This window comes from Argiope bruennichi, chromosome X2, assembly GCF_947563725.1.
Source record: "Argiope bruennichi chromosome X2, qqArgBrue1.1, whole genome shotgun sequence".
NCBI classification, from domain to species: Eukaryota; Metazoa; Arthropoda; class Arachnida; order Araneae; family Araneidae; genus Argiope; species Argiope bruennichi.
The window spans coordinates 110,571,375-110,585,932 of NC_079163.1; the positions used below are offsets into that span (position 1 = coordinate 110,571,375).

A 14,558-nucleotide genomic window follows, 5' to 3' on the forward strand; every position below is an offset into this window, starting at 1 on the left:
TCAACGTATTTTGAAAGTTAATTAAAAAAGTATTTTATAAATAAAATGTTTTATAATTCAAACTTTAAAAATAGGGTTGATTTTTGGTTTCTGAAATATTTAATGAGACTTCCTGAAAAATGACAGTAAAATTAATGTGTCTTTAGTACTATATTGATGATGTAAGTTAGGAAAGTATGGTTATGTTTTTGTTTTTGTTTTTTCTTATATTTAAAGTGAAATAAAGGTTAACCTTTTTTTTTTTAATTTTTAACTGCTTTATTTAAAAAATTTTAGTAATCAAATACCCATATATAGGAATTTGATATAATAATTTAGAAAACTTAAAGAAATTTATCTTCCTTTGAGGAATTTCTGAGAATAACATTTGAAATCATTTTAAAAAGGGCTTTTGAGCGACAAGGAAGTATCAACCAGCATATTAATTGAAGCTGCTGTTTTCCTTCATATCTTCTTTTGTTGAGTATTTTAGTTTTAAAAAAATTCTTTTTTTTTTTAATTGAAAGATGAGCTGATAAAAAATTACAAATTCTTGATCTTATTTTTGTAGTAATTTGAAGTGAGAATAAAAAATACAATAATTATATATTCCAACTATCATCGTAATCCTAGTTCATAAAAAACAGGATTCTTTACATCATGTTTCCTAATTTTTCTAAAAATTTAATAAATCTTCCATTTAAAGATTCCATGTAATCAATCCAAATTCCATTTAATAATGAATTTTTTAAGGAAATAATCCCTTTAACTATTTTTGAAATAAAAGTATTTTATGTACATAATAATTTTAAATATAATAATCATCTACAGCCTATTAATGGAACAAAAATTTGATCTAAACCCCTTTTTTTGAGCAAGGAATTTAAGGGGATATGCTTCTACTGATTTCAATCATTCCTTAAATTTTATTTCAGTTTAATAAATAATTGAAAAAATAATAATAATGAATTATAGTTTTGAAATTCAGTTCTGGCAAAGAAAAAAGGCCATTTGTCAAATTAACTGTGATAAACAAGTACTATTCTGCAGCTGCATTTTTTTTTTTTTTTTTTTTTTTTTTTTTTTTTTTTCATTCAGTGGCAAGGACTTTTTTTAAAAACATATACACTTTTTGTTACTGCATATAATTGAAGTTTGATAAATAATTAAGTTTTTATTATGGTAGCATCAAAGAAAGATAACTGCAAAAAAAATCATCAGTTTAAATTAATAATAAAATGTTTATCAAAAGAGACAAAAATAAAATTTAATAAGATCCCCTCCCCAAATTCTTTGGATTTTTAAAAATAAACAATATTTAGATAAAATTTAACATGACTATATACTCTAAAGGGAGTCAATCATGGAATAACTGTCTTGGTATTGTCTTGCTGAAATAGTTTTCTGTAGTTAGGCAGGTAAGATAAAATAGAAAATCTACATATTTTCACCACCATGATTGATATGCATTCATCAGAAACAAAATTAATCAATAATTCCAAGAATAACTATTAACCATTTCTTCTTTAAAAAAAATCTTAATGACTCATATGATTTCAACTTTTGTCCATTAAGGACTACTGGTGTAGCAGCTAAGATTTTTTGGCAATTTCTTTTTTAATTCAGAGAATTTAATTTACTATCTCATTCTTTTAGATATATTTAAATAATACAAATATGTTTTTAAAAATTTGATTTCTGAACATTTTAATTTAAATAAAAGCTTCAATTTTTTTGTTTGAAATTATAAATATTAGTAATTTTGTATTTTTATAAAAATCTGAAAATATATACTATGTTGCCACACCAAAATGTTAGTGTTTTTATAGAAAAATTATAAGAGATTTCTTATATCATCATATTCATTTTATTTATTTTAAGCAATAAATATTTTGATATTTTTACTTGACATTTTTCTAAGCTAAATGAAAGAAAAAGTGCACTGAAATGTAAAACTGAATGAGAATAATAAATTAGAAGAATTATAAACAATTTTGAAATTTTATTACAGACATCAGAACTACAAAAGGCATCTGATTTCTCTTTACAAATATAAGATGAATACTGCACTAAGTTATAAATATAAACATTTTTCAAATATCAAAATCCCAAAACAAATTTTGAAATTATAAAGTAAATTATTATGAGTATAATTTAATGTACAATTTACAAAAGTTTTACAATGTATAGGTAGAAAAGATAAAAATCAAGGTAAGAAAAAAAAACAGGATTAATTCTCTAAAATATCTGAAAATCACGCAACATAAATATAATTGCCATTGTATACAAATTATAAAAATTGAAAAGCATAACAACTTCTGAATCTCCTGGACTAATTAATAATACAAAAACTCAAACAATATAATTGAAGAGTTTTTGAGGAAAAAAATTGCAGAATAGTAATAGAAATCTAGATTGACAAGATAGAAAGTTCAAAATAAAGTTTACAACCAAATATACATAAAATATAACATACATTGTGCCATTATTGAAAAACAATGTTATTTTTCATGAAGTAATCAGTAATACAAAAATTCAAAGAACAATATAATGAAAATTTAAAATTATATACGTTTAAAAAAATTGCAAAATATAGAGGGTTAAAGCATAACATGAGTGACTTGATAGAGAATCTAAAATAATGTAAAATTTATAAATCAATTTAAAATCACATATGTAAGATTATTATATTCCTTATGAAACCTTATCATCATATCCCTTGTGTTATAATTGGAAAAAAAAAAAGAACAAAATAATATTGCTTTTGGATATGCACTAATCAGAAATATACAAAAATGAAATAACAATGAAAGTGATATATGTAATAGTGAAAGTATGTCATTAATAAAGCATATATTAAAAAATAGTACTGAACCATAAAGAATTTTATATACACACACACATCTATACTTATAAATAAAGCTCAATGTGTGTGTGTTGGCGCTCTACAGGCCAGGTCATTTGACATACAGCTACCAAATTTGGTACATGTATACCTTAGAGGTCGGGAATGTGCACCTGGGGTCCCTTTTTTTGAATTTTAATTATTAATTAAAAACTAACTTTCCCGCCAAAAAAATCTTCTAATTTCCAAACCGCCAACTTTTCCGCCAAAAAAATCTTCTATTTTTCCCACCGCCAAATGAGTAAGGCTTCAGTTTTTTTTTTCTCCCAACAGTAATGAGGCTAGGGTTAACGTTTTTCGGCCGATTATTTCAAACGATTCTGTTTATTTTCTTAATGTTTTATGCATTTAAAATTAAACATTGTTAATTAATCAATGTTTCAGATTCATTCTGAAGTACTTTTGAATTAAAATAACACAGAATAAAGAAAATTAAAAATGTCTAATCTACATAGCGTTACCCCAACTGGCGTAGAAAAATTCACGCATTTGCGTTATCGTAACTGGCGAAGAAAATTTACGCATGCGCATTGTGTTCTGATTGTTGCCATGACAACCATTATCAACGGATGATTTAAATTTTTAGGTTAGTTGCATGCTTTTGTAAGTAAATTGTATTTATGTTAGTTATATATTTTTTGCATATGCTTATAGTTTTAAGTACATCATTTTTTAAGTAGTTTTTTTTAACCTGTTTTTGACCGATTATTTTAAACGATTCATTTTATTTTCTTAGTGTTTGATGCATTTAAAATTAAACATTGTTAATGAATCGATCTGGTCATGATGAATCTGAGAAAATTTTGTTGACAAATTCTTGAGATATTACATAAATTAAGAAAGATATTCTTTAATGCCCATAAAGTTTAAACGCTCAGTGACTCTGTTATCAGTAATCATACAGTGCGCGAAAAAAGTATAAGGACAACATGTAATTGCATGAAAATATGCTTTATTTCCATTTCACCTAAATGAACTTTTTATATTTCTTACTTCTGCTGCATAATTTTGTGATAACACTTATATCACATAAAAAACATAATTTAGCTTCAAAATATTGATTTTACAAAATTTAACATTAAAGGAAATACGGAAAAAATTATAAGGACATGTTGTAAAATACTTAATAATCAAGAAAACTACCTTTTTTTTCAATCACTTGAATAAACCGAGAGGTCATAGGTCCTGAAAGATCGTTTAAAATGTCCACAGATATTTTTTCCCAAGCGTCTTTGATAGCGACGACAAGATCTTGTGTACATTGATACTGTGTGCCTTTTTTATAAATTTCGCGGGCTAGAAGTCCCCATAAGTTTTCGATTGGATTAAGATCGGGACTTCTCGCCGGCTAATCAAGTAAATTTACAGAATTAGTTTCAAACCAGAGTTTTGCACTCGTAGAAACGTGTATCGAAGCATTATCCTGCTGAAAAATATAGCCCCCTGAAGTAATTAGTGGCGCTTCAGGTAACAAACTTTCTTCTAACATATCAACATACCTGTCCGAATTCATTTTACGGTTGATAAATACAATTGGAGTGGTTCCATTTGCCGCAAAAGCGCCCCATACCATAACCGAGCCACCACCATATTGAAACCTGGAAAACACTTCCTTGGTCTTTCGCAGATCATACCAAAAATAATGAAAACCATCAGGTCCATCAAGATTGAACTTTTTTTTGGCCGAAAAAATTACATCAGCCCACTTTTGACCAAGAGAAATGTATTTTTTGGCAAAGTAAACTCTTCTTTTCTTATGATGATTTGTAAGAGGGGGGCGTGACACTAATTTCCCATAAGAAACTTGAGGATGTTTACTCAAAACATTTTGAACAGTCCTTGTTGAGCATGGTAAACTCAAATTTTATCTAACTTCATTTGCGGTTTCTCTTTTCTCGCGAGCTCTCCTTACAATCATTCTTTTTTGTCGACGAGTGAGAATTTCTGGTCTCCCAGTTCGCTTTTTCATACCATACATCCCAGGATTTTTTTAGAAAATTATAAACCACCGTTTTAGATCTCTTGATTCTTTTTTGAAATTTCCCATCCACTTAATCCACATTCTCGAAAAGCAACAATTTTTCCTTTTTCAGAGTCAGAGAGTTGAGTTCCTATTGGCATCGTTTAAAAATTCACACTGAAATTCGCCGAGTGGGAAATTATTTTCGCAAATGAATCTTTTAACTCGGAATTGTCATTTTATGCTTTCAAATATGCAAATTTTTAAATAATTACTGGAGGAAAGGCAATGTCCTTATACTTTTTTCCGTTTTCATTTAGGTTTAAAAATCAAAATTTAAATTTTAGTCGATTTAAAACTGAAAATTTTAATTACTTTACGCATAAAATATTTTAGTTTTACTTCTATTTTTGCTGCAAAAATTTGCATACGATTCTGTAAACAAGGCTTCTAAATGTGGCGATTTTTCGCGTGTCCTTATAATTTTTTCGGGCACTGTATTATTAAAAAAATGCATTGTTTCAGTAAAAAATATTATTATATTAATTGCAGATTAATCCTTTACTCTTTAATTTAAAGCATAAATTCTACGAGAGGTAACAGAAAATTAGAGAGATACATATTACGTTAAGCCTGAAGGCCTTTATAATATTATGAGTGAATTATATGACTATCAAAATTTGAAGCTTTAAAATATTTTGCCGAAGAATCTATTAAAGTTGGAATTGCGTAAAATATTTAATGGTACGACCGGAGTTTAACCCCTGCTTGGAACAATTTTTAAAAATCGCCAACAACGGCCTTGCGAAATGTTCAAAAGCAAAGGAGCAGATGTTCAATTATAGTGCATATTAAAGATTGCCAGCTTTGGCGCGTTATCGCAACTTGGCGAAGAAGGGAGTTAAACTCCGGTTCAACCTATTTAATCATTAAAATTTAAACGAACATTAAGATTGGCGAACCGGCTGGTCGCCAAAGGCGGCTAGTATATATATATAAATATATAGTAAGATAATATATATGATTAAATAGGAGAAAATGATAATAAAACAAAATATTTTTATACAAAGCTGATATTTATAATAGTGTAAATTTTGATTTTTAATAATTGCAGTTTCAAAAATTTGATAAAATTAATCACTCAAATAATTAAAATTTTAATCATTGCATAAAATAATTCAGTTAAAATTATTTATATCCCTATCTATACATATATATGCATAATTCTAGATAAAGACACATTTAAAGTGTTAAACAAAAATCTAAAGCAAAGCAAAAAGTTACAGAATTAATAAAACAAATAGTCTAAAATTATTTGCATACAATAATAAACTTTAAATAATATTGTATCTGATCCAGGGTGCGTAGTGTGAAATGGATGCAAAAATTAAGCACCTTAGCGAAATATTATCGAGTAGAGCTGCCTGGTAGATATTTCTCCCGAAAAAATTTTCTAAGTCTGTTAACATTACATGATCGTTCTCTCGCTATCCGCTTCTCATCCCAACACTTTCACTGGACCCTTGGATTCGATTCATTGTAAGGTATATGTGCTACTTTAAATTAACACAGACCCTTGTTGCTTGCAATAGACATAGAATTTTGGAATCATTATTTTCCTCTAAGTAACCATTGTATTAAAAGAGATTGATGATCGATACCAAACAATTGTTATTTCCATCAGGATATTTTCCTGAAAAATCAACACATGCAAGCTCAAACTGCAATTTTTTCTTACATAATTCAAGAGCTATTTAAGACTTAATGAGTTTGGTCCAATTTATATTTTAAAAAAGGCATGATCTGTACCTAAGGTAGATTTTTTTTACATTTGACTTTTCAAATTCATTAAAAAATATGAGTTTCTTTGATGAAAATGATTTGATTAACAACAGATTTTCTCATTTTAATTAAATGTTTATAGTATTTAATAGAATAAAATAAAGCTGCAAATAATAGAAAGATTTTGTATATTATATATAAAATAATCTGGCATCAAAAATAATTTATTTAAAAAGCATTTGTGTATGGATATGGATTAAAATTCCATCAGATACTAATATTAAATATATTTTTATTTATTTATCTCAATAAGATGCATATTTAAAATTTTGCTCAAAAATATTACAGTATAATCAAAATTTTAACTCGGTTTTTATAACAATTATCTCGCAGTAATTTCTTCATTAGTAAAAAAAATGTGTGAATTTCAATAATTTCAATCTGAGCAATATATTTCACTTTATATATCGCAAGCAATTTTAAGTTGTATGATCAGTTATCTAAGAATCCCATTATGCAGACACTCATTTGTCGTGATATTTTGACACTATAAAATCATTTGAATTATAAAGGCTGAAAAAAGATGTTGAACAATTCAATCTACTTTATTATATTGGGTTGTTCGGAAAGTAATTTCGCTTTTTCCCGATAGAGGATTTAATTATATTTTTTCGAACCCAACTTCACGCTTAAGCCGCATTATCATATGTTTTGAGAGCTGATATAGCAAGGCTTGTATGTGAAAAAGTTCAATTAATTCTACGCAGTAGTTTTTGGTTGGTGCCCTTTTAAATATTTTCATATTTTACTTTTTACTATAGAAAATGTAAAAATGCTATTCATGCCAGAAAGAAATTAACCCATGTGTATGATGATGTGTTGAAAGTACGCCTGTGCCAGAACTGGTTTGCAAAATTTCGATCCGGCAATTTTGATGTCGAAGATGCACCACGTTCTGGAAGGCCGGTTGAAGCTGATAAAGGCATTAGTTGATGCAAATCGGCGAATAACAACACGTGAAATCGGCGAGAGGTTAAATTTATCGAATTCCACTGTTTATGACCACTTGAAAGGCCTGGATTTAACCTCTAAGCTCGATATATGGGTTCCCCATGTTCTCACGGAGAGAAATTTGTGTCCTCGCGTTGACGTCTGTGATTCGTTTCTCAAACGTCACGAAAATTATCCATTTTTGAAGCGCATCATTACTGGGGACGAAAAATGGGTTGTATATAACAAAGTCAAACGCAAGAGATCATGGAGCAAAAAAGATGAACCGGCTCAAAGCATTTCGAAAGCCAATATCCATCAAAAAAAGGTGATGCTGTCTGTGGTGGGATTTTAAAGGAATCGTTTTTAATCTTTTACCGGATAACGCAACAATTAATTCGGAAGTCTATTGTCATCAGCTGGACAAACTGAATGATGCTTCTTCAACAGAAAAGACCAGAATTAATCAACAGAAAAGGCGTAGTGTTCCACCAAGATAATGCGAGACCTCATACAAGTTTGGTCACTCACCAAAAACTTTTACAGCTTGAATGTGATACACTGCCACGCCCACTATATTCTCCAGATCTGGCGCTTTTGGATTATTATTTGTTCTGGTCATTGCAAAAGTTTTTGGACGGTAAAACCTTTACTTCAAACGATTTGGTCAAAAATCACCTAGATCAGTTTTTTGCCAACAAAGACCAAAAATTTTATGAGCGTGGAATCATGCTACTACCAGAAAGTTGGCAAAAGGTGTTGGACCAGAATGGCCAATATATAATTTAATAAAATATTTATTCATTATACGAAAATTATCCATCCCCCCTCCCAAAAAAAAAAAGAAATTGCTTTCCGGACAACCCAATAGAATTCTCGCAGGTTATTTATATCCTGCAAAGAAGTGAATAAAGCAGATTGAGAGAATTTGAGTTGTAGAATGCAGTAGTACTTTCTAAAATAAAATGTTGAGTTTTGTAGCATGACTAAAAATATGCATTAATAAAAAATCTTAGTTGAAAATATTAGCAATTGGAATTATAGATTTATGGATTTTCTGTGCTTAAAACTACTATTGTGCTATTGCACTTACTATTTTCAGTGATTTACCCAACTGAAGTAACATGTTTCCTTTGTAACTGTAAAAGGAATTTTAGTAGGGTTGTGCTTCCTCATTTGCTTTCCTGCTCATATAGGCATCTAAAATGAACAGTTATTTAAATCTTATGTTTACGCTGTTTAGAAAATCAGCCTCGCTTAAACAAGAATATAAATTTTATTAGTGTGTAAAATCAAATTATCATTTTAATGAATCAATTCGAAAAATCTGCTATCTGTGTTCTGTATTATATTGCTTTGTATAATTTACTATTAGTTTTTTATTATTTTTATTTTGACTACACTGCACTATTTGTTATTTCTGGAAAGTTTCAGAAACAGCACAAAGTTCCTTAAAAAAAATAGTACTATTTACAATAACTCAAGTAATTTTTGTTTAAAATTGTAGGTTAATTAAAATTTGTCCCATTACTTGCATAAGATTAATTCGTTTAAGTGAAATGAAATATTTAAAACATTTTTATTTTTATGATCTCATAATTTCTTTTTCAGCTTGTGTATTCTGTGGAAAAGATGAAGATAATGAGTTTTTGTTTGGGAAATTCTTTCGAAGGAAAACTTTATCAGTTCATCAAAACTGCATGGTAACTTCCAGTTATTTCTATCTGTTTTGCATGATCTACTAGTGTCTATCTTATCTGCATGTAATATGCTATTTAAAAACTTTTTTAATTTTTCTCTTAAGATTTTTGCTTGTTGATATTTAAATATTAAGTATTGCTTTTTTAATATTCATTTGCTTATAAATGCTGTGATCTTGCTATTACAACATGTATCAGAATCCCTCCATATATTTATTATTATTATTGCAAAGTAACTGTAATATTTAAAATATTTTGTATTAGTTTTGAAAAATAAAGCTGAAACAGATATTTTGTTAAAACTGTGCCTAGGTATGTGGAATGTGATATTTTTTTTCCCTTGTATCCACTGAAATATTTTTCTGTGCTTTAAAAATTTTTGAAAGAAACTCATTAAAATTTATTCATTATTATATAATTTTACAAAAATATTCCAAAAGCAAATTACTATTCAAACTTAATATCATTTGTCATAAAATTGATGTAAAAGTTTTCATATAATTTTTGTAGAAAAGTAGGAAAATTAACACTCTAATTTTATTTATTATTATTATTGCTGATATTTTTGGTGACTCTTCAATTAAGTCAGTATGTATATATATATATATATATATATATATATATATATTGTCACGGAGATGCAAAAAAATAACAAGTCACAAAGTATTACAATATCAAATTTATTCCCTTTTAAGCTACTCCTAATAAGCAGGTTCAGAAAAATCATCCCACTGCTTGTGAAAACCCTAATTTACACAAAGTATTACAATATCAAATTTATTCCCTTTAAGCTACTCCTAATAAGCAGGTTCAGAAAAATCATCCCACTGCTTGTGAAAACCCTAATTTATGTAGAAGTCCATAGAAAGTTCTAGAAGCTTCTATTACATTAACCAATGAATAACAATAAATTTAAATTAAAGTCCAACCTTAAATACAATGTCGCGTGGCTGCGATTTGAATCATATTCCATTTGAGTCATATTCCATTCTAGATTGTAGAATATTGATAGAAACACAGATTGCGCCAGAATGACGTGTCATGCTAAATGAACAAATGCATATTCTTACTATTTTATATCAGAAGCTATATAAAATGAATGTTGAAACAAAAAATTTTATAAAAGAAACTTTTATAGAAATCCAGAATAATAAATAAAAAATATTCGATGTTTCCGTTAAAAACCGATTTTTCTGCGTAGTCCCCTACCTAAAATATTTGTTAAGTAAGGATTGCAACGACGAGCAGGAATTAAGATGTGTTTCGAATCCGAAGAGAAGTACGTGCACTCAGCAAAAATTTACTATAGTTCGGGCACGAACAATATAGAATGCGGAAAATATACAATGATGTTTTTAAGAAGGTCGGAGAAAATATTTTGTAAATATATGTACAAACTTACTATTTTATGTTAGATATGAAAAATATTCTTATGAATAAAGGGACTGCTTAAACGTTAGATCGTTAAACGATAGTTAACTTGTATTTATTTTTCTATATATATTTAGGCTTTAAAAACCAATGTATTTTACTAAAAAAACAATTAGATCTTGAACATGAATTCACCTATCTTCATTTTTAGGCATGCGTTCTAATGGTTAAGTACTTTCTTAATTCGAAGTTATTGCAAGCTAATATTCCACCCAAAAGGTGAGTTTTATCCCCTCAGTTGCATACATTAGTTTTTCTTAATCCCTTCGTATACAATGGCAAGTCTAACTTGCGTATGGAATTTTTTAACTTAAAATCTGCAAATAAGTGAAAGTATTAAGTAATTTTAAGTGCAAAAATCACTTGAAAACGCATCATTGCCCCTCAAATTCAAAGTGTATTAAAAATTTAGAAGCATCTGAAATTATATACTTTTTGCCGCGAATAGTAATTGAAAGAAAAGTATATATACACGATACGTTCTCCGATTACATATAATATTGAATGCAGAGTCTGAAGAATTCAGATAGTAATTTATTTAACAAATTTAGTGCATACTTGGATAAACTCTTTTATTGTAAAACGCTACCATACCACAAAATTTTTTTGTCGTCAATTGCAGTCGATAATATTTCTTTAGTGTAATAATTGTAGCCTGATAAATTAGATTGCAAAAGAAAACAGATATTTTACTATTAAATAAATTTACAATTATACAGTTTACTTACAACAGTGATTTATAATGAATTCACATAATTTGGCTAGAGCAAAATAGCTGCATACTCACAAGATTGTCAAAAGAAAACAGTGTTGTTGTTTTTTTATTTTGTTAACTAGATTTTAGTCAAGCGATTCTCATAGTGAAATGAATAAAATAAATTTATCAATTCGTTACCGAGATAGTAACAATTATATGAATAATATGACGATTAATTTTAGAATTTGGATTTGAATTATGAAAAATACCTCTGTCGTCCTATTCATGAATAATATAAAAGCACCAAATTCTCTATTAATTCCACTAACAGGTAATCGAAGTGCCTGATGTAAACAATTTTTTTTTTCCATAATCTATGATAAAATCTTAGCCGAAGGACAAAGATTAGTTGGAAAAAATATGACGTCTTATTCATTTACCAGATTATTGATTATTCTGCTAAATATAGTATAAATTATATGCTGAATGAACATTACGACATTTAAATAAAATGACTGAGAATTAGGACTCGTCGATTCCATTCGCATTGAATTCTTAGTCGACCGATCAAAAATTTTTGACAAAATGTGACATGTCTTATGTTTTATTCACATGTCGTTTTGTCGGTTATATAGCTAAACGTAGTGCAAATTAAAAGATTGATGAACGTCATTTAAATCAAATGCCTGAAAATCTGTGGATATAGTCTTCGACATTCATCACATTTAGTTCTTAGTCAGCTACCCAAAAGTTATCGATAGAATGTAGTATCTTACTCACTTGTCGGTTATATTGCGAAATCTAGTGCAAATTATAAGCCAAGTAAACGACATCACAATTAAATGTCTAAAAATCTGCAGATTTAACATCTTCGGCACTCACCGCATTGAATTCATAATCGACCGTGCAAAAATTGCTAGCAAAATGAGAGTATCAACTTGTCGATATCTTATTCACTTGTTAGCTTGTCGGTTAAATGTGAAAAGTAGTACAAATTATAAGCTGAATGGACAACATTTGAATCTGATGTCTGAAAATCTGCGAACTTAACATCTTCCATATCCATTGCATTCAGTTCTTAGATGGACTATCAAAAATTGTCCGCAAAATACAGCATATTATTTATTTACCACTCTATCGATTATTTTGCCAAATATAGCCAAAACGTTTTAACCGTTACTTGGATATTTCGACTGTTTACAATATATTAACTTTAAGGTGGATTTTAAATAATCATATTCGATAATGCGCAACTCTCTACAACCATTCTGAAATGGTGAACATTTTCGCCGACGAAACCTCAATCTCTCGCCTTCGGGGGGGGGGGCAATTGCCCCCCTGCTACCGCCGCTTCTGACGGGAGCTAAATTTTGCTGTAATATAATCGGTCAAAAATGTGTTCAATCTAAGATGGACTTGCACCACTTTTAAAATGAACATATTTTCAATACTATTAAGAGCTAAAACTCCTTTTTTTTTTTTTTTTTTTTTTTACGCATAAAAAGATTATAATAGGTTTTATCTATAATTACCATTAGCTCCATTTTTTTCAAAAATGGGCTTGCCCCACTTTCAGAATTAACGGCTTAATTATGCGCCTTTCGGTTGGTGATACTCGGTAAGCTCTTTGACTAATAAGGGCATGGTCACCAGTATTAATTCGGTGTTTGACTTTCCTCTGTGTAGTTTTTGATTTGTCCTTTTCAGTAAAAACTCCAGAAAACTGTTTCACAAGTTCGTCTTTTTGTTTATCGCTTTATCTAGGTGATACCATAAGGAGTAGTCGATAAGAGGTTCCGATGTCTTATAAAGGATTGCGACTATCCTGTTCATCCGTTATTGCGCATAAATTATTTTCATCTAGATACTCAGCATGGCCGATGCACATTCCTTTAGGAATAATCTGTTTTTCAAGATGTGCATTGGCGATCCAGATTTCTCCGCAAGTATTATGGTAAGAGATGATTGTGGTAGACACGGCAATATTCTTTGTGAATAGTAAATCTCTATTGCCTTCTACAAGTATGTTGAAGTCCTTACCAATATGTGCTCCTGATACTGATACTCTACTTAAAAGACCGTGGAGCCACAGTGCAGTCTTTTATGGAATACAACTTCCAAGTGTCCGGCACTGAACGTTCTTGACATGCGTCTTCAAGAAACAGCTCACTCCTACCACAGTCTATGACTGCTTGAGAGGCTTCTAGAAAGGCCCATCCAAGTATAACGTCATGACTGCAAGGCTGCAAAACTACAAATTCGAGCGGCATTTTAGGTTGTTTATGGCAATTCGTAGGATGCATCTTCCCATTGGCCGTGCAAAACTTCCATTGGCGACTTTAAGAATGACATTTTTGTCATCAGAGAACATAACTTTCTTTAAATGTTGGCGAAACTTATTTGAAATGACTGAAAAAGACGCTCCAGAATCCACAAGAGCTCGTATCGACTCGTTATCTATCATTACGTCGAGGTGGTTTCCAGACATTTTGGAAACCACAGATGGAGGATTTTCATCGTATACGGCCACACCTCCCAGGAAGGTCACCTCGTTCAGTTTTCCTCGTTTCTACTACTAGGAGATTGACTGAATCGGCGATAGGGCGACTGTGAACTTGGTCGACGTTTTGGAGATCAGCCTTGTTGGAGATGGACTAGGTGAGGACTGACGTCGGTAATCCTCTTCGGTGCTTGGATGAAATTCTGTGTCATTCTGTCGCCTGGCTCCATAGTCATTGAATTCGATGAGATTCTGTCGGCAGGCTCTATAGTCATTGAAGATAGCTCTTCTTTCTTTGTAGTAACGTACCACATGTCCTGGACGTCCACAATGGAAGCAAACTGGTCTGTTGTCAGTCGTTCTCCATAAGTATGTTTTTCTAGGTTGCTTCGATGGAATGGACCGAGAACTCTGCGCTATTGCACTGTAAGTTCGGCTTGGACTAGTGCGTTGGCGACGTTCCGTTGGTCTTGCAGAAAAAGGCGCCAAAACTTTTTCAACTTCCTCTTGTACTATCTTTTCCAATGATTGTGGATGTACATCCGAAGGTTCCTCTGTTGGTCTAATTATCCGCTGAACTTCTTCCTGCGCAATCCTGCGTATTAGAGATACTA

At 30.0% G+C, this 14,558-nt stretch overlaps 1 protein-coding gene across 1 annotated transcript in view; it reads left to right on the forward strand.

Annotated features, from left to right (window-relative positions):
- Nucleotides 1-14,558, forward strand: part of LOC129960459 (PHD finger protein 7-like) — a 51,326-nt gene that overhangs the window by 23,460 nt on the left and 13,308 nt on the right. The window contains exon 3 of the mRNA XM_056073908.1: nucleotides 9,228-9,319. Within this exon, the coding sequence (XP_055929883.1) occupies nucleotides 9,228-9,319 (92 nt within the window). The remainder of the gene's footprint in view (nucleotides 1-9,227; nucleotides 9,320-14,558) is intronic.